The sequence below is a fragment of the Halichoeres trimaculatus genome, unplaced genomic scaffold (genome assembly GCF_033239565.1).
Source record: "Halichoeres trimaculatus isolate MK-OKI-2021-1 unplaced genomic scaffold, fHalTri1.1 fHalTri1_scaffold_21, whole genome shotgun sequence".
In the NCBI taxonomy this organism is placed as follows: Eukaryota; Metazoa; Chordata; class Actinopteri; order Labriformes; family Labridae; genus Halichoeres; species Halichoeres trimaculatus.
Window position 1 is genome coordinate 17,382,689 of NW_027437199.1, and position 20,957 is coordinate 17,403,645.

Consider the following 20,957-nt stretch of genomic DNA (forward strand, 5'->3'; position numbering starts at 1 on the left):
AATAACTGCTGACTGTGGGTTAGAATGAACATTATCACAAACAGCTTAGCCCCTGTGTTATAGAGTGATACAGCCAGAGCTAGAGGCTAATTAGCCTTTAGCTCTGGCTGTATCACTCTCCTGTTTATCTTTCTTCTGCTCTTCTGTCCTTTTTCTGTCTGATAGTTAGGCTCCTGTGTCCACCATCACTACAAAATTAATCACAGAAATTGTTTTTAGCAGAGAAAAACACAGATCTATATGTTTTATCTCTTTCTACTAAACCTCATCAGCTGGCGTGGTGTTGTCATAGTGACCTAGACATGCTGTAAATCAATCCGGTCCAGGTCGACCTGATCTTAAAGCCAAGAAGTAGCAACTTAAAATAACCTGTGACCAGCAATATTGGTGATGATAATCTCAATTTAAAGTGTGGATTATGATCAGGCATTTATCTAGAAGGGAGACTTTTTCAAGATCACTTTCAAACTCCTCACAGCCCCCTTTAATATTTTGATCTCAAGGCTGCAAACCAGCTTTGACTCCTACAGCGTGCATGTTGGAAGGACGTATGTGTGATGTATTGTTCTTTTGTCAAACAGTGTTATCACATCTGATTGATTATACGTTGTTATGAAGCCTCCCTCATAAACACAGCAGTAATACCAACTCATCTTCTCCTTCATCACCAGCAGCCTCTGACTTTGCTCCTCTCCTCTCCTCTCTCGTAATCCCCCTATCATTTCTCCTCCTCCCCTCACTCATTATTTACCCTCCCCCTGCTCTGTCATTTCTCTTGTTTACCTTCCTTGTCCTCCCCTGGTTCCCTTCCTCTCTCCTCAGCTACTCTGCTCCATCACCCCCGCCCCTCCTCCCCTGTCGACATCCATGTCCTGCCCTTCCCGTTTCCCCAACCCCTCCTCTTTCTCTCCTCCACTACCTCTGAGGACGAAGAGTGACTGCGCTCCCGCTGAGTTCACGTTCATGTGGACCCTCTCATATAAAATATCACTTCCACTGTGACGCTGACCATTTCTGTCTCCCTCCATCCCAGCCTGAGGGAAAACCGAGTCATTATGTTCAGCAGCTTAAAAAATAGGGAAAAAATCTCCACAGGAGAGGAAGGGTAAAAAGGGAGGATGGGTGGAGGAGTAGCAGGAATAAAGGGATTTGGATGGGCAGAGGGAATGAAAGAAATACAATAAATGGTGAGAGACTTGGGGTTAGAAGGTGGAAGGAGCAAAGGAGGAACAGAGGCAGGGACAGACCTGAGGGAGGGAGCATGAATGCACTGAGGAGGCTTTGGGATAGACATACGCTGAGATGAGGTGTGAAGGAGGATGAAAATGACTCTATTTGTTTTATCTTCCTGTGAGAAAAGAGTGTCAGATGAAAGAAGGGGAAGAAAAAATAGAAAGCGCGAGACAGACGACAGACAGACGGAGGGGAAAAGGATTAGTACACGTGATTGGAGAGCAGAGAATAACACCAAGAGAGACATGAGAGAGGAGAGATTATTTAAGAAAGGAAAAGATCAGAATAGGGAAAAGAGACAATGAATCGCCCTCTTTTTTTTTTCTTTTTGCCATGTTTCTTTTTTTTTTCGCTAGCTTTCAGGATGTGGCCTTACAAATGGAGGAGGATAGGGCTGCAATGCAAATGGTTTGACAGTTAATGAGTGAGGCTTGTGAATGACTGGCTAACGTGTTGATTTTGAAGTTTTGTGGCAAAATAAACTTGTTTTTTAAACATTATACGGCAGCCCATAAATGCAATAAAAACAAACAAAAAAAAACATCAGTACAGATTTTCTGATCTGCCTGGTTAAAGGATACTTCCACTCTACGATGCTGATGCAAGCCCTGCGGATTGGGTTCTTGAGTGTAAGACACAGCAGGGCTCGTGGCGGCCTCGTCGCTGTCGTCGTCGTCGGTTTCTTGGGCTTGGAGCTATAGTGTTGTCTCTTTCTTTGCGTGGAGCTGGCCGTGGAGATGGGCCCGCCCCCTCCCGACCCAAGCCCTGCCCCTCCACCGCTAGACGCGGCGTTGCCCATCATCTTCGCTTGCCGTGCAGCATCGATGGCGGCCTGCCAGCTCAAGGCCGCCCCCGGCGTAGCGATGTGCTCCGGTGCCAGGCCCACCACGCCCACCCCATGGTTGACCCCGCCCCCTCCTCCACCGTGGTCACTGTGGCTCACAGTGCCACCATGCTCGTTGGTCAGTCCGGGGGGAGGAGGGCGGGGAAGGGGCGGAGGAGGAGAGTAGTCGGAGCCTGAGGGAGGAAGACAAAGATGGAATTAATCAACACTGTACACAACCGTCGGCAGACTCTTAAATTAATAATTCAAAGCATCAAACTGACGTCGATACAGAGTCTGAATATTCTACAGCTTGTTAGTTTATTTTGTAGGTTTCAGAAGGGTTTACAGTGTTGACACATCGGTTAGTAAGCTCTGTACATTTCTCAGACACTGAAATGACTCCCTGTAGAATAGAACGATGACTAATAGACTTCCATCTGTCAAGATAGTCCGACAGAGCTAACTGTGTGCTGTTTAGCTCCAAAACATATTGTGTAGGTTAAGCAGTCCTGTCCCTATGTGTCAACATCCATACACAGCACCACTCGACAGAGCAACAACTACTGGCTGCTGTAATGATCATTCTCCTGCTCCAATGAGTCATTACAACAACTTCCTACAGCCACCTTATTTTTAAAGTCACAAAAATCTGAAACCCTAGGAGTAAGAGGTTCAATGTATGTTCTCAAGTTCTATTTCAAACTGCAAACAAATGTATGAATAAAAGAGGAGAGGAACGTTGAAGTGAAATGAGAGACAGAATTACAATAATCTCAGTGAGATTACATACTGTAGTTGTATCACCCCGACAAATAGGAATAAGGATGAATGAGTGAAAGTACTGTTAGAGCGGGAGGATTATCCATACTGTGCAGTATGCTTAGCCAGATTAAAGACAGCTAGAATATCCTCTTAGCCCACCCTTCGCTCTGACATCAGAGCAAGGTTTACACAAACACCCTCACCCCACAGACTCCTTTCAGGGTGAACAAAACGTGAACGCTGTCGCTGTCTGAACACAGAGCTAATCTCACAAACTGGAATCACCTCAGATTGTTAGAGCAAAACTTATTCTTTAAATAATAACCAAAGTAATCCAAAATAACTGTTAAATTGAAGTGAATAAATCATTATCTAACAACTGAGCTCCATCACTCTTAAATATCATTCAAACTGTCAAATTCCCAAATCCCCTAAATGCAAAGCTACTTTGGGAGAAAGACTTACAAATCTTTAAGAACCCCTGCAAAGTTAATCCAATCTGAGCTGTTATAACAGAGATAAGGAGACAAAAAGAGGTGGAAAAAGTAAATCGAGTAGTGCAGGAGGGTGATAGACTTATCCTGCATGCTTAGTGTGATTACAGAGGGTTTATCATGCCAGCTGAAATCCCATTCAGAGCTTTTCATTTCTTAGTATGAACTCAGTGAATGATGGTGGGAGGGAACATTAAATCTGGGAGTTGTAGCTTCATCGCACAGGAGAATCCCTCTTCACATGTGGAGTGTCTACAACAGTGAATCGTTCACAGTATGTGTGTGTTATTCATACAGCAACTGCTTCACCTCTAACTCCTCCTCTTTCATCAGAACCATTACAACTGCCACAAATATACTTCAAAGATTTCAAAAAGGGAGGAAATACTCAGTCTTTCATGTTTTTTTTTCTTTTCTTTTTTTATATTCTATCTATTTCTATTATTATGTTTATACTGTCTATATTATATTTGTTTACTTATCCATACTTAAAATTCTTTAACTTTTCTAATTCTATGAGGCTTGCAAAATTATAACTTCAATGTGTATAATATGGCAATTATGCTATGAGGCTAACTTTATGACCAACAGATCTGTGACAAGACCAGCTGTTGTATGTCACCTTAATCGCGTAACCAATAAAACCTTTCAATTTTGTAATAAGTGACATACTGTACAATTTTAAGTAGTCTAACATAATTCAACACACATATGGGCTAGGACCTAAAGATTTTAACAATGATAAATTAATTACAGAGAAAAATGTGGAGTTGAAAATTAACTCATTTTATTTTTTTACTCCAGAAAACAAACGTTTCTTTGTAGACCAGTCTTAGCAATACTCAATGTCCCCAATTTGAAACCTCCCTGGTAGAAACCAGATTGGAGGAGACAGTGGTGCTTGACCTGCTGGTTGGAAAATTTAAGTGGAAAATGTTTTGAATGTAAGTGTGAATAAGAGAATTGGAGTTTGAATATTACCAGAGGAATGATAGCTTCCTACGTGTAGCAGCCACAGACTGTACAGCCAGAGCTAGTCCAGATAACAGCGTATGAATTGTCGCTAACCCGCACTCAAGTTTACAGAAAGCCATGAACCCTATTTTACCAAACGTATCATATTTGATACATAAGTTTTAAAAAGATCCATCTCATTAATATCATAAATAGTTTTTAAAACTATTCAAAAATTTATATTTTTTAAATGTATTCTACCCCTCTCATAGATCATCATTCCATCACAAACAGCTAAAGTTGTGGTAAGAACAACATCTAAATTGTGACTCTTTTTAAAAAAAAAGTATTTTCTGCATTGAGAAAAATGCCAAAAATACATCATAAATCATGATACAGCAAAACTTATTGGTGGATTTTGTTTTGGTTAATAAAAATCTCAGGTCCAAATAAGAGTTTCCTGGCTATTTTTTGATGGGTCGGGCTTTAAAGAGTTAAAGATTTTAACCTTTTGGCTTATAGAACTGCACTGCAATTTAATTGAAAACAGACTTGATTTTGTATTTAAAGCTCATGTATGCCTTTTTTTTTTTTATATTGAGTCAAATCCATATATACGTGTGTTGAATATTATAATGCGCCAAAATGTAAAATAAAACTTAATGTAATTTCAACTAATTAGTTACAAAACCTCAAACTAATACGATTTCTTTAATTGATTCCAACCACTAGTTGTAGTATGAATGTATGAATATGTTTTGTATGTGTCCATGTGAGGATATAAATAAGAAAAATATTCTACATAAGAAACCACACATATACATTCTGACAGAAATCATAAGCAGCTGGGTCAATCATGCTAACTCCCTTCACTGTGTCAAAAGTGAAGCTAAAACGTGGTAATACTGAATATTGTACTCATCTGTTTGCATTAAGCTGCTGAATTTATTCAAACAGAATAACTGGGGTTACCCGTAGTCTTTTCCTACTGGTCATTTTCAAATTAATTGTGTCCATATATTCAGTTTATTTTATGTCAAATAGCTACTTCTAAATGATGATAACAAAGTCTTCATTTCAGTGTTTTATGTTTTGGCTTGTTTTGCAGGTTGCCTGGTTTAATTTTACAGTTTTTTTTTTCATTTAATGAAACTTTTTTTTCATGGGTGCCATTAAAATGAACTTCATTATTTTTCCACAACGCTAAAATTAAACCTCAGAACCTTCAAGTTCATCTTGAATGACATGCATGAGCAGAGCAACACAATGTGGAGGCAGTGTGCTTCAAATGCAGAACTAATGCTGAAGGAAGAGGTGTACTTCACACTCATCAGTGGTGAAATCACTTGGTGCCTCAAAGCCTTATGGGAAATACCACTGTGGTTTCAATTTGGAGCGTCTCATTACTTGGATGGAACTATATTTTCCCCGTTTTCTCTCAGAGTAATTAGAGGATTCTTGTGATTTTGAATCCCAGAGGACACAGAAAACTTCTTTCTTATCACTCGATCTCACCAAAATAAACATTCACACACACGCACACGCACACACACACGGCTTCTGAATCTTTTCCAGATGATGCTGGAAAAACATCCCTTTTTCTTTCCATCACTGACTCCAGTGTGAGTTAATATCTGCTTCCGGACTACTGCTGCACATCATCATCTCTGTCTTTCCCTCACTATCTCCCACAAACACACACATACACACATAATCACTTTCAGCATATTGTACTGCTTCGTGATCAGTTTATCTCACACTGCCTGCCCCTCTCACAGGGTGTACCCCACTGAGAGTGTGTGCGGTGTGAGTGTGTGTGCTGCCTGAGTGAGAGTTGGAGGATTAGAGAGGAGTAAAACTTTAATAATACTCTGCTTGATAATCTTTCTTTCTGACCGCGTGTCTTTCTGTCTATCCGTCCTGCCTCATGCATATTCACAACCCTGCGTGTGTGTGTTTGTATGATAGACTGTGTGCTGACGTGAGTGAATATAATTCCATTAGCAGCTCTTTATTCTGCAGGGGGAAAAAACTGCAGCCCAGGGAAATATGAGTCTCACTGAAGGGGAAAGGGAGGAGAAGGCAAGGATGAAGGGGAAGGAGGAGAAAAAGGGAGGAGGATGCAGAAGGGGGAGGAGAATTTACTGTAGGAGGAGAGACAACAAGAAAACAAGCAGAAGAGGAGGAGGAAGAGGGGGGAAGAAGGAGGAAGAGCTGAAAGAAAGTGAAGATGAGAAAATCGGGTGAAGGACTAGGATGCTTAACCATGACTGACAGGACTTAATCCAATTATTTATCCATCCAACATGTGACTTTACTGCAGAAAATATTTCACACTAATTCTCTCTAATAGTATTACTGTCAAAGCAGGCAATGGTGTTAGTACAGTCAAAGGTTTCCACAGTACTTCAGCCAGTCAAAGGCAGATACTGTACTGCAGTCGGTAAATCCTTTGTTTTTCTAAATGTGCATTATGAATAAAGTTATCATTTAAGTGTGTGATTATTTTTTCCGTGTGCCCGATGATGGCCCTAATACACCTGATCTGTCTTAGATCTGGTTTTGCTCTATTGCATGTTGACCGCCTCAACTCACACCAGCAGCTGGAGTTCCCAGACCAAGGAGTTCCTGCACTTCCCACTCCACTGATGGGCCTCTCCTGGTTCATGTTCGGGCTGTAAAACCTCAAACCTGTTGAGGCCTGGCCTACCTGTGCCCATTAGGTCCATTTATTGTTATAGTCAAGCTAAATATGATGTGATTTTGACATGGTATGTTTTATTTTGAAAGTCACCAGCTGTTTCGAGGTTGTTTCTGTCCACCACTTCCTGTCCCACCTGGTCTGTCCTATAGTGAATTGACAGGTCACCATCCAGTAAAAATGGGACTGTTGTGTATATGCTGTTACCTGCCGGAGCAGGGAAGCAGCCAAACTGCAACAGAGCGGATCCAGTGTGAGTTGTAGTGGAAAACCTATCTGATACGGTGCTGAGACAGAGCAGACCTGGACCGGAGACACATTTGGTGTATTTGGGACATTATTCCCTGAGGTGACATTCATTGATCGAGTAAGCTAAGGAATTCAAACCTCTCAGGCTGCCACCCCAATTCCAAACTTGGTCCCAACTAGGACCAGAAACCCTCTAGTTCACAATCCAAATCCCCATTGGACAACTTCAAACTTACTTACAAACTAGCCAAGATGTCCATACCTGCAGTTTTGTTAAAAGGTAGTGTAGGGATATATTCAAATACATTAAGTATACCATTCTACATGCTCACGCAATTCAATGTTTCTGATAGAACTGCATCTGCAAACTGTCCTGCTGTTATAGCTACCCTAACCAAGAATTCTTTCCATAATGGAAGGAAGATCCCCTCTTCTGAGCTAACAAGCGTTCACAGATGTTGTAATGATGCTTGCTGATAGTTCAATACAAGGTGCAAGGTGCAAAATAAATTACTTACTTGCTGAATGTTTTGCAATTTGAGATTGATCAAGGCAAGTATGCACATCCAGTCAGAACACAAACAGAACCAATAGTTTTAATGCACTGCTATGGCATTTGCTATAGCATTAGCCGTGAGCAACTGCCCAAAAAAATGTTAGGTAAATAATGCGCCATGAAAATAAGGCAGGTACAGAACTTTCTAGAAAACCCCATCCAACTAATTTAAGTTGCGTATGTGTATTCTACAAATTCATGATAACAATGAAAAATCTTGTGACTAAATCTAAATTTGTTTTGTATTTTGACATAGTCACTTTTCCAAAGGGTTAATTGGATCCCTGAAAATCTGTTTTTTTTTTTTTTGTTTTTTTTTTGCATTATTCGCCTAAAACGGTAACGCATGAGCACGACGCCCACCACCTTTAGAACAGCCTACCAGGTACAATAACCTGCCATCAGTGTCTGTCATGGTGGGGTCTACCTCCATTAAATTTGATGCCCTACAGGGGCTCATGGGTAATGCTAAACAAACAGTACAAACAGTCCATTTCCATCCCCAACGGCCGGATGTGCATATTCTATTATTCTATTATTAATGGTGTTTGAAAAATAAGCTGATTTGCTTTCATTGAAGTGTCAAAAAGAATGTGCTCCGAGTAAAATTGAATTAGCAGAAAACTACCTGCACTATCAAGCAGATATCTGTTTATAGAGATAAATAAACCATCATCAGATTAACACCAATGGGAGCTAGCGTGCTGCAAAGATGAATTGCGTGTTGCTTGCTTATTGTCCTCTGCACAAACCATTTTTCATGCAATACGCTGAAGCCTGCTGATTTATGAATGTTTAAAGCTACTTGAAGTACAAACATGTTACAAATGGAAACTTCTTATGCCGATAAATCAAGCCCTCTAAGTACAGATCAGACATTTTTAAGTCCCATCTGTAAGAAGAGATTAAGGTGTCTGAGGAGATCAAACAGAAGAATGTGAAATAGCAGGGCTCTGACATGAAAGCAGCTCTGATTAACTGTATTACTGACACATGTACTTTCTCACTTCAGTAGGCCCAGATTTGATTTCAGGGTGCATCCACTGAATGTGAATTTCTTGGCAAAGGCTGATTAGGCTTCTTCTTCTTCTGACAGTGAAGGTGTACAATTAGATAAAGTGCCTAGGTGACATATTCTAATTTTGTTGCATCTGTAACTATCGACTCAAGCAGAGGTCTAATCAGCCCAAACAGTAAAAACACCAAAGTGGCTGTGTGTGGTGTCTGAAAATCACATATTGTGTTTGTCAAACGAGATTTTCCATGATATTGTGCACAAGCTTTGTCCAGATGAAACCACACATGCTGATGATACAGACGCCAAGCAGACTAAAATATGCTAAAATGCAGCAGAGACGGAGAAAAACATTGTGTGCATCTTCATACGTCAGTCTTTAAACTGTAAAGACTTTCAGCTTTCACTCTGACTGAACTCGAAGTGAACCTAACTGAGCCCAACTCCAGTGTGAGCTGAGCTGCAGACCGTAATGAGCTGTGATAGTCGGTGGAGCTGTTCTACTTAATGATAAAGACTGAAGAGAGATGCTATCGCTGCATTTCAGAGCACCCTGCCATGAAATGTCATCACACACACACACAAACACACACACACACACACACACACACAAAGCAACAAATGATTATAATTTGGCAATACCAATCTACTTTGAGGAGAAATCACAGCAACAAAAACTGCCACACCAGACTCTAAAAAGAAAGTCGTCTAACTTCCTAAACCTCAGCTGCTCTGCTCATTCAATTGGCTCAACGAGATAACGGACAAAGAAGCCGACCAATCAGATTATCCGACCCTAAATCAGCGTCTCACATCATCTCCTCTGTGTGCCCTTCCTCGTCTCACTTCGTCCGACTCACTTCCCTCACAATCCCCTCCATCTGCTTCTTTATCGCCTTGCCTCGTCCCAACAGGGATCTCTTTGGGCGGACGGTGATGATGTGATTATCAGTCAATTAAGTGATGGTGACACCTGATCAGACACTAATTAATGGGGGACGCACACATGCAGTCGTGCTCACACACCCTCACCTCGCAGAAAGTCTGATTTAAATCTCAAATATAGAGAAATGTGTGTGAATGTTAGCCGCCTAACTGAGCCAAACCAATGTTATTTTCCAGAATGAAACACACACACTTACACACACACACGCACAACACCTATAATCTGCCATACCAACAAAATTGTCGTTCTATTTTGAAAGATGACCCCCTTGCTCCTCTATCTCCTCTTCCTCCTCTTGCTTATTGCCAAATCATTCACCCATCTCTTCCTCCTCCTCCTCATCCCTCCATACTTGTTAACAATCACTATCTCTCCTCCCCTAACCTCTCCTTCTCTCCATCCCCCCCTTTTCTCCCCTCTCTAATCTATAAAGCTGTCACTCCCTCCATTGGTTCTCCAGCAGCGTACAAGTTCATTTTCAGCTGCGCACCCTTCCTCCTTTCCTCCATCAATCTAACCCCTCCTCATCTCCCCATTTTTCTCCGGCTCTCCTGCCTCGCTGCTTCTCACCCTTTTTTTCCCATCATTTCCCTCTCTGTCATTTTCAAAGAGATGACAAGTATTCTCTTTCATGCCCTCTCTCTACCCTCTCAAGTGGGTTGTTCGTCGTCGGTGTCATGCCAGAGACTGCGGCTCTATCTCTGTTTTCAACCAGCGCTCTCAGACTCTGGTTTGGGATGAAACTATGGAAATGAAATGGGATAATAGAGGGTAGCTCATCTTTACAGTGGCCAAAAAGGGTACATGTGCCGCAATGGCACAAAATAAATTCCCCTGGAACGATTGTTTTTGCCATAGCTTTAGATTTAGAAACAATTAGTTAGTCACTTGTTTTTACTTGTTTCTCTTTTACTGCTGTTATTGTATGTTTCTCTTTTAATGTCGTCTTACTTGTAGCTTTTTACTCTATTATATTTTTCTTATGTAAAGCACTTTGTCTGGCTTGTCCTATAAAATGTGCTACATAAATCAAACTGACATTGACAATGCAAATTCAAAATTTTATACAATCTGAAAAGAAATGAAAGAAATGTGGAAAAAAATTTAAATACATGCATCTTGCATAATTAAATCAGCTACAATGATTGAAATCTTAACAGAGTGCCTGCGTCACATGGTAATAGACCAAGGAGGGACTACGATCACTAAAGCCAATGTCCTGTATTTCCTTTTTCACCATTTTAACATGGCATCATTTTTACATTTCAATTTTTTTATCGCTTCCAGGATAATACAAATACTTAAATTACATTAAACGATTAAGTTCAGATGGGTATTCAAAAGTACAACATGATCTGAGAAATTTCTCTGGTGAGAAATTTCTCAGGTCATGTTGTAACCTGATGGAAAAGAAATACACAGCATGTCCCTTTTTGAGTTAAAAAAATAATATTGATACCCCATACCTGCAGGGGGCGATAAGTGGAACTTTGTTTTAGTAAAGTTTCGTGCAAGGAATGAAAATGAAAAAAATTTACAAAGCAAGTTATGGCCTGTCTTTTCTCCCAACAGACTGCAATCTTTAAGGAAACTACAATTTTTTTTCCCCTTACTACAAAGACTGGACACTGAAATATTTGCCACAAGTGTTCACTGCCACTGCAAAGCCATCGATTTACGAGCTCCCCCTGCTGACTTGCTGCAGTATGGGTTACCAACTATCTCATTCATGTTATGCGTCAAAGTCAAAACTTCTAATAAATTATTTGCAGTCATAACACGCTAATTTCCTGAGACATTAGGTTCCTAGTTTGTGTATTTTGATTCATAAAGCATAGATAGTTCTTTTGATCAGTCTGACCTCTTGCAGGGCTCTTTTCAAGATCTGCAGAGCAGAGAAGGTATCAAAAGCTAACATTAAAGTCACTACACTTTTTATAAGTCTGTTATGCAGGAGACTGTACCAAGTTTAAGGGTCTTAGACCAGTGGCATGCACAGACTTTTTGAAGACAAGAAAGACAAAAAAAGGCACATATTCCACGTTTTCCAGGGCACTTTAGCTCACATTGGCCCTGAAGAAGGCACTCTAGAAAGAATTTGACTCAATGGGGCACTGTAGCGTACAACTGGCTCCGGAGAGGGCACTTTGGTGGGCATTGGGACTAAAGGAGGCAGTTTATTTGCATTTTAGATCCAAAGAGGGCACTTTAGCGTATGTCTTGGCTAAAGAGGGAACTTTCACGCATGTTTGGCTCCAGGGGGCCTTTGGGCACATGTTTTTGCTCCTATCGGTGCACTTTAGCACACATTTTGGCTCTCTGCGTGCTGTTTGGCTCCCAATAGGGCACTTTAGTATATGTTTTGGCTCAAAAAGGCACTTTCCTCCTCCAAGATGCCCCCTCCTGTGCATACCACTGTCTCTGAAATTTGATCAGATGTTAAATGTGTGTTTGGTCAGTGAAGTGTCAGTCCCATGGCTCCACCATTGCAATATTTCAGCGTCCACTGAGGCAGTATTACGGCTTCACATGTCATGATGGGAGGAGCTTTGAGCCATGGTGTCTGTATCAGCGCAAACATTCAGCGCTTGTCGGCCACCACTTGTGATTGTCATTGCTTCCATGTTTTTTTTTTATTGTAATTATTTTTAAGCTTTCATGACATCCCATCATGCTTTAGTCTAATTATCACTGTCATTGTAAGTATGGGTTACAAGCAAAATATTATTTTTAACCAATTTATGTGTCACTCACTCTCTCAAACACACACACATGAAAATCCACAAACACTCCATATGTTTTTGAGTGTTTGTGTTCATATGCATGTGTTTTGTAAGCTGTATACCTACTGTGCTTGTGTGTGATTGTGTGTGTGTGTGTGTGTGTGTGTGTGTGTGTGTGAGCCTCTTATTTGTCTCTCTCTGTCCATATGTGCCCATTATCTGGTCGAGTGATCACACCACACTGATACACCTGCTCCCCTTTGTGCGAACACATACAAGTCAACACACACACACACACACACACACACACACACACACACACACACACACACACACACACACATACATTTATACACTTGCTGCTCGCAACACAAGACACACACACACACACACACCTGCTCCCCTTTGATCCATGACCCTCCCCAATGGACGATTACAGTGCGCTCTGACACAGAAGTGCAAACACACACACACAGGGACACACTCCCAGCACGAGGAGGCCATGCGTGCAGTTTAAGAGAGAAAAGAGCTCGGCGCATCACATGCTCGTGATAGGACTCACTGGAGAAACATGACAAACAAAGTGCAGGTTTATCCTCCTCCTGCAGAATATTCACTACGTAATGGACAAAAGGATGTGCTATTGTCAGGGGAAATTTCAGCTAGTTTACTGTACTCTGAAAATAAAGTGCTCCTCATTTGTCTGAATACTACAGGGCAGTGAGCATGTCTCAAGTGAGACTGTTTGTTCCACTTTCCCCTGTCGACAAAAAGAATGATAGCAGGGCACATTTTCCTTTGAATGAGGTCATCTTTACAACAACATAACAACAGGTATTTGAGCCTCTTTGTCACTCTTTTCATACCAGAGACCACAGCCAACAATGAGCCAATCTTCTATGGATTTATTCATTAAAACCTTAACATACTACGTAAAGTGGAGGTGAGATGAAAAAAACTGTATGTGCACACACACTCCCCCACACATGAGATAGATATGACAGTAACACACCAAGGGAATACATGTGTTTAAATTATGCATCCGTGCTCTGTGTTCAGAAGCACATTTCTCACTGTCATCTGGACTCTCTGGTTTATTAAAGCACAGCGCAGCTTGGTCCTTGAGCTGTGAAATGTAAATCTGAAGCTCTGATTGGTTGTTGCTCTGCAGTCCTGGGGGAACGGGTTGGAAACACTGCTTTACAGCACGACAGGAAAATAAAAAAGACGCTTATTGATCACAATAAATTAAAGAGAAGCCATATATATATATATATATATATATATATATATATATATATATATATATATATATATATATATATATATATATATATATATATATATATATATATATATATATTACAAAAAATATGTAATCACTTTAAAGTGGCATAACATGAGGGACTAAAATGTACTTGATAGCCATTAATCCCTACTCAGGGAACAATATCTGCAACTATGACAGACTTTATTGAACCCTCAGGGCTAACTTCAAGCCAAAAAATTAGGCTGCATTAGCTCAAGCTGTTTTAATCAGTGCTGGGAAAAACAGGGTTAAAGATAATGACGTTACTAATGTGGTTTAGGGATGGGTTAACCAGACACACAAGACGAACAGTTTTATATATCCACAACGGAAATTTTTCACTAGTCCATCTGGGTAGCAGCTCTTCTGATTTGTTTTCAGCAGCTGGTGATTGGACGACCGTTTTGATTGACACACTCACCACAGACCAATCAAGCCACGGTATGGCTTAGCTCAGCAGCGTGCACCGCTGCTGAGAAACAATAGACGAACAACTACAGGAGCACGGGAAACAGCTGTGATAATGGCGTTAGACGTCTGCTGCCGATTTTTGTAAAGTTAACTTAAGAATCAAAGGAACGCTGACAAGTACGAAAGTCAGCTGACGTCACTTCTGCTGGTCACTTCTGCTGCTTCCCTGATTGGGCCGATAAGAATTTAGCCGAGTGAATCCATTGGTCAATGGAATCTGGCAAGGTGGATCTGCAGGATTTCAGAAACTGAGTCAGGCAGCTCCATCTGCTCTGTGAGGTTAGGGTTGGGAACCTTTCACATTTAAGGCCACATGCATGGATATATTCCTAAACGCACATTTTTCTGTCCGATTGGGCCTCTCAACCACACAAACACGGTGATTTCACCCACATAAACGGAGATTTTTAAAAACGGATAAAAAGTGAAGAAATAAAAAAATATCCGGTTGAGTGGATCCTTGTAGCGGTGTTAAACAGAGCTGACGTTGACGCGATGATGTCAAGCACCTAGCAACAACGCACTGTAGCAATGGTTAATATCCTGTGTTTGACTGCGCATGCTCAAAACGTTCTTCTTCTATGGTTTTCACATTTTGCTAACCTGCCACTTATCAGCCAGGCATGGCATTGCAGGCTTTAGAGGCGATCGTTTTCAGTTTGGCCTCTTCGTATGGACAGAGATATTTCTGTGGTGTGGACGGCGATTATTTTTTAAACAAGGACAAAGATATCCAATCAAAGAAATATCCATATACGTGCAGTTCAGGCCTAAATTGTTGAGGTACTGATGCCCGGTACCTGGCAATCGGTACTGGTACACAACAGTACGTTGAAATGTGGTAAAGATATCAATTTGTTTAATCATAAAATCTCAAAGTTTCTCAATTTAACATATTCATTCTTTAATATTGAACCTTGCATTGCTGTGTTCTAGTCCAGCCTGGAAAATCACCAACTCTTCCACTCTTTCACAGTCACAAGGATGCGTTTAGATACCTAAACATAGTACCTTTCAATTTTAAATGAATTGGTAGTTGGTACTATGGACGGAATTTGTTGGTATATATAAAAGTACCAGATTCGGTACCCATCCATAATGCGGTTATTGTTTTCTAGTGACCGGCAATCCAATTAATTACGATTTCAAACATTGCAACGCCAGTGCTGTCACCAACAGTGAAATGTGGGGCGTTACTATATGCTGATATCTAACCTGGGTCGCTCATTCAGGCATAAGACAGGGACTGTAAAATGTTTTTTTTTTGTCTGATTGTCTTCCTTTAGCGATGGGAAAGGGCTGACAGACACATAGGTAATGATGATTAGCTAAAGGTAGATGACAATGTCAAGGCAAGCCAATCTGTGCCAGAGTTCAAGTTGGTAAGTGTTGTTCTGACAAACCTCAGTGCACCACAAACAGCCACACAAGACAACCAGATGCAACAATGGTGAATCTGGGGCGGTCTATCAAGTTAAGATCAGCGTTTTCAGGATGAAGGACAGGCACTACTTCAACGTCCATGATGTAAAAGGCAGAAACTTACACATGAAGAAGCAAAACCTGCTTAAAAATTCAAAATCTTGCATGAATTTGAAGGCTTTTCCAAAAAATAATGCAAAAGTGACTTTTCTTTGTAACTTGTAACATTTATGAAGGAGTAATTTAGTAAGTGATATGATAAGGTTTTTTAGGAAAGTTATGAGTAATCATAAAGTATTACTTTTTTTTTTTAAGTAATTTGCCCAATGCTGGTTAAAATAACAAGTCAAATAAATCCACCTCCAAAAGGCAGGAATGGTCTGAGCCAAATCAATAGGCCTTAAGTTTGTGTCCCAACTTCTTGGAAACTTTCATGACAGTGGCGACACACTCACACACACTTGATATGATTTGAAATGGGATTCCAGGAAAGATTCCCAGTAAAAGACCACATGTTGTTCGGCCATGATGTTCATACCCTACTGTTTAATTAGACTGAGGATTAACGACTGTATCCAAAGTTTGGGACTGGTTGGATCACACTTCTTATCTGCAGGGCAAAGAAGGGAGTGATCTTTATTTTGCTCTGTTTTGACCTTAGACCACATTCAATTCTTGGAAGTTGTATAGCAAACAGCCAGCAGTTAAAGCTGTAAAGATCAAATCACACGGATAATGAAAGAAATGTTTGCCTTTAGGATGGAATGTGTAACTAGCTGCTGCTACAACACAGATTTTCCTTAAAGTGTTATTTCTTAGAAAATGTTTCATTTCGGGTTAAAAAATGGAAAAAAATCTCTGTGACTGAAGTCACTGTCTTGGTTTGTGACTAAACCACAGCAAGCTTCAGAAACATAAGGAGCTGTGATACACAGAAGAATGAACACAACACTGAAGAATAAAGGAAGAAACAGAAAGTGAAGAGAAGAACTAAAGGAGTAGGAGGAAAGTGATAGAGATATGGGTTACGTGGTGGAAGAGGAGGAGAAGAAGAGGGGGAAGCGATGGGAGGAGGAGGACGGCTTGTTCACACTGCGCCTCCGTGCCGACCTTGCATACACACATATTCACACACAGTGCAGGCAGCAGATATTAATAACTCCTTATTAATATTCATCTGCAGTGGAGAGATGTGAGGCCAGAGTAACCCAGATACAAACCGTCTCTCTACCTGTCTCTCTGTGCATCTTTCCTTACATCTTGTGTTCAGGCCTCTGGCAGGTTGTCCGTCTTAGAAGTGTATGCATTAGCGCTCAAGCTAACACCTTAATACAGTGAAATAAACAGTCACAAGTTAACACTCAAGCTCAAGTTTTCCTTTTCGTTATAAAAACTAAGATAAAACTTCCTGATGTGTGTCCAATGTTGACTCCTGTTTTGTGATGCGCTCCTTCTTTCCCATTCCTCCCTTTCAATCCCTAGCCTTCCTTTTATCCGCCTCTGTACCATAACGTATAACCTTTGCCATTCACAAAGCACTTTCATAAAGCGCCTCCAGGTGAAGTCATTTCATACATATTCTGTATGTGTAGTCCCTCTGAATGGAACTCCTAACCTTGACAAGGTTATTACCATGCAAAACCAGCCAGGCTGCACATGAGCACCTGTACAGTCCAGAGTCACACTGTGTCCAGAATACTTATGAAAGACGTGTGAGCCTCCTGATATGTACGCCAGGTGTCGTAAGACAGTGTCTTTAATCGTTAAAGGAGCACACATGTTGCATTTAAAGCCGTCTTGACTCCATCTCAATGATTTACCAGAGTGAATAAATCTAATCTCTGCATTACACACCTATAATACAATTTATGATAACAGCCTGCTTTTTGCACATAATTGATGCTTTGATTCAGACTGGTATTAGTATGTGTATATTTACCAGGGAAGAATACTTAAGGATATCATACTGTATAATACCATGTAACACCGCACAAAGCCATAAGAGATGATTAGAGTACCATGAGGAAATTATGAGACAATGTAAAATATGATTATTTATAGTAGCATACACTAACTACGAAACCACAGGATACCATACAAACCCATGTAATACACCTGGTATGATATAATACCATGATACATTATTGTAAAATGCCTTACTACGTCACGCATAATTTGGTACTGTAGCCATAGACTGTATAATTGATAGACGTAGTCTCCACCAGTCTGTTTCCGAAACCGATTTTTGAAGCATATCAGCTATCACGGCCAAATTGGAAGTGACAGGGGTTTCAAGTACAGCTATAGGGCGCCCATCAGTCACATGAGCTGAGCCGTGCCTCTGATTGGGTGAGCTCGCAATCTTATTATCCCCTGAACTGCTGAGTTGGAAAAAACGTAACCCCCTGTACAGTGTGTCCTGATAGTGAAATTAGCGATAGACGTTTTTTAAACCAGGCTGTAAATAGGTTTATTTCTGCCACAAATCAGCTTTTTTTGGCTTGGCGTGTATGTGACTTCCAGAGCCAACCTCAAGTGGACACTCGAGAAAATGCAGAATTTAGCACTTCAGCATTGTCCCTCAGTCTTAGACCAGAGGTTGCTGCTGTGCCATTAAAGACAGTAACGCTAAGTAGCATGATATAGTAGGGATGCACCTTATAGTTTAATTAAATATCAATCTCATTAATTTCATACATAGTCATTTTTTCTCCTTTACCTAAAAACATTACCACTCTTATCCCACAGTATGGCATGCAGGTTATTATCTAACACTGGTAGCGGATCAGTATCAGTATCTATCGATACCCAAACCCTGGTATTGGTATCAGTATTGGGACCTGAAAACTTGGACCAGTGCATCCCTATGATATATGACATCATATTTTACATGATTGTGTGTATTCTGATGGAAATGATGGGTAAGGATACATTAGGGAAGAGCGTAATACAATGTTACATTATCATGGAAAGTTATGCTATGTCACATTAAGTTAGATTACATTATGTTTTGTTTTGTTGAGTTAAGTTACGGCACATTAAATTATGTTACGGTATATGCATGTTACATAACCTAGCTTTGCATTGTGTTTAAGTGTGTTAGGATACATCATAATAGCATACCCAATGTTATACTGTGCTAGTAACAACAGCTACAAAGGCAACTTTGCTCAGAAATGTCTCTAGCTGCTCTCAAGCTGAGTGCAGAATAAGTATCCACTCTTGGGATGTCCAACTAACGTTCTTTGATATTAAAGCTACACTCTCCTTTCAAATAACTTTAAGCACGCTTGTCATAATGTGGCTCAGCTGTCCTTCACTTGAATCATCACACATGCTCCTTCTCTCTGACCTGGGGTCACACCCCTCAACCAAAAGATGAGCAGTATTTCCTTGAGTCTCCATGAACTTTTATCCCCATTCAAACATATTCATAACACTTATTTAAAATAGTATTTTTAACCCTATGTTGTATGATTTTAAAACCAAACACACACACAAATAGTTTTAAACAGAAATCAACATGTTAACTGATCCACTTTCTGTTTCAACCTCTACTTGTTCCAACAAATAGCCGTTACGCAGAGTAACAGTGAAAACTTCAAGCATCATGTACTGCACACTGCACATGCAGAGTAGGCTTCAAATAAAAGCATAAGGTCAATGAAAACTAAGACTTTTTCCCTTTAGTAGTTTTTACATCAGCAGTTTATCATTAGACAAAAATATTGCCACATTCAAATTTTCACTATTGGTTTGATAGTCAAACTGTTGTATTTGTTTTCACTGTACTGCCAGAGAAAATCACCAGCAAGAACCCAAACACTGATGGATATGTCTGCTTAGGCTGCAAAAAGCCCCATGTTGGCAGTTCACCAAGCCAGTACTTGCATGTTAGATCGCTCACTTCATCAAGTCTTCATGCAAAAAAAAACAGAAAAGCATTCAAAGAAAGCACCCTTTCATTGTAAAATATGGAAAACTGAGTCTGAAAACTCTCCAGTGTCTGAAATTTCACTGGCATTTCTACTGAAAAGAACACAGTCCAGTTCACATTACATAAACCTTCAGTGTGGATGGGTTTTCATGGAAAAGGCGCTTGGCAGAATACTGCTCTTCCTAATTTGTCTTAAAACTACATTTTTAGTTGTAAGCTGAGGCCACATCCACATAAGAAACAAAAAACTCAGCTGAGCAGCTTGAATATACAAAATGTTTCCTTTGTATTTGTTTGAAGAATCAAATCTGAAGGAAACACCACATTTTCACATTTTTTTCCCCTCTGTTGGTTCGTTTCCACTCTTTGCCAAGCGTGCCAGCGGGGCTCAAACATGACCTTTGTGCAGAAAGGTGGTAAAAATGAGCAAAGCATGTTTCAACCGACGGTTACAGCTGCTGCGGGGTCAAGAGGGGGTTCAAGTGCAGCATAAAGGACGAACTGTTTAAAAAAAAAACCTAAATAGCACCAGAAAACTAAGCGGGAAAAAGACACAGATAATCCTTTATGCTATTGATCAAGGAGTGTCACCCCTCATTTGCTCCACTGGGATTCAGCAGTGGGCGATTGTGGTGTAACTGGGGGTGCGTGGGTGTATTCATGTGTAGTAAACTTTCAATCCTCTTGATGAGAAGAGAGCATAAATCCAAGCCTGGGAAAAATCAAAGTAAATAGTCTCTTAAGATCTTTAAATAACCTTTATCAGCTTGATAATTTGCAGCTAGAGAGACAGCGCTGTGTTGACAGTGAAGCAGTCCCAAGACAATAAGTATATAATTTGTGAAGTTTGAAGTCAGCCTTTGTTGAGTTTAATTATAGCATCACATAAAAGCAAAGCTCCCTGATGCTGCTGGTGCTGATGTTTTGATCCGTGGTGTAATATTAGCTCTGTGCTGAATTCTATTGACACTTAAATAACACACAGCAGCTATTTTAACAGTACATTTCAATGAGTAGTCTGAGTTTCTATCCACATTTGGTGAAGCAAATGATCCTCGTGTTTTTCTTTTCTTTTTTTTTTTTTTTACATGTTTTCTGAGATGTGTTTGGCCGGATTAAATGTTGACAGATGGGAAAAACTGAAGCGTTCATGAGGGTTTTTCAAAGAGAGGTTTTATTTTATTCAAGGAAAATAAAGTTCAGACGTCAGTGTGTGTTTGAAAGATAAAACTGCAGATTTTTTTTTTTCATTTCAGCAGCTTCCCTTGGGAGCTTTTTCAGAGCAACGCCAAAACAAGTCAAATATAATTATTTTGTGATTTTTGTGAACAGTGGCAGACAAATTCTGTTCGAAATGAA

The 20,957-nt window shown here is 40.3% G+C and overlaps 1 protein-coding gene across 10 annotated transcripts in view; it reads right to left on the reverse strand.

Moving 5' to 3' along the window:
- cacna1c (calcium channel, voltage-dependent, L type, alpha 1C subunit) overlaps positions 1–20,957 on the reverse strand; it is a 292,067-nt gene that overhangs the window by 208,471 nt on the left and 62,639 nt on the right. For all 10 annotated transcript variants that reach the window (XM_074697816.1, XM_074697807.1, XM_074697809.1 and 7 more), the window contains exon 2: positions 1,815–2,250. In XM_074697816.1, the coding sequence (XP_074553917.1) occupies positions 1,815–2,250 (436 nt within the window). The remainder of the gene's footprint in view (positions 1–1,814; positions 2,251–20,957) is intronic.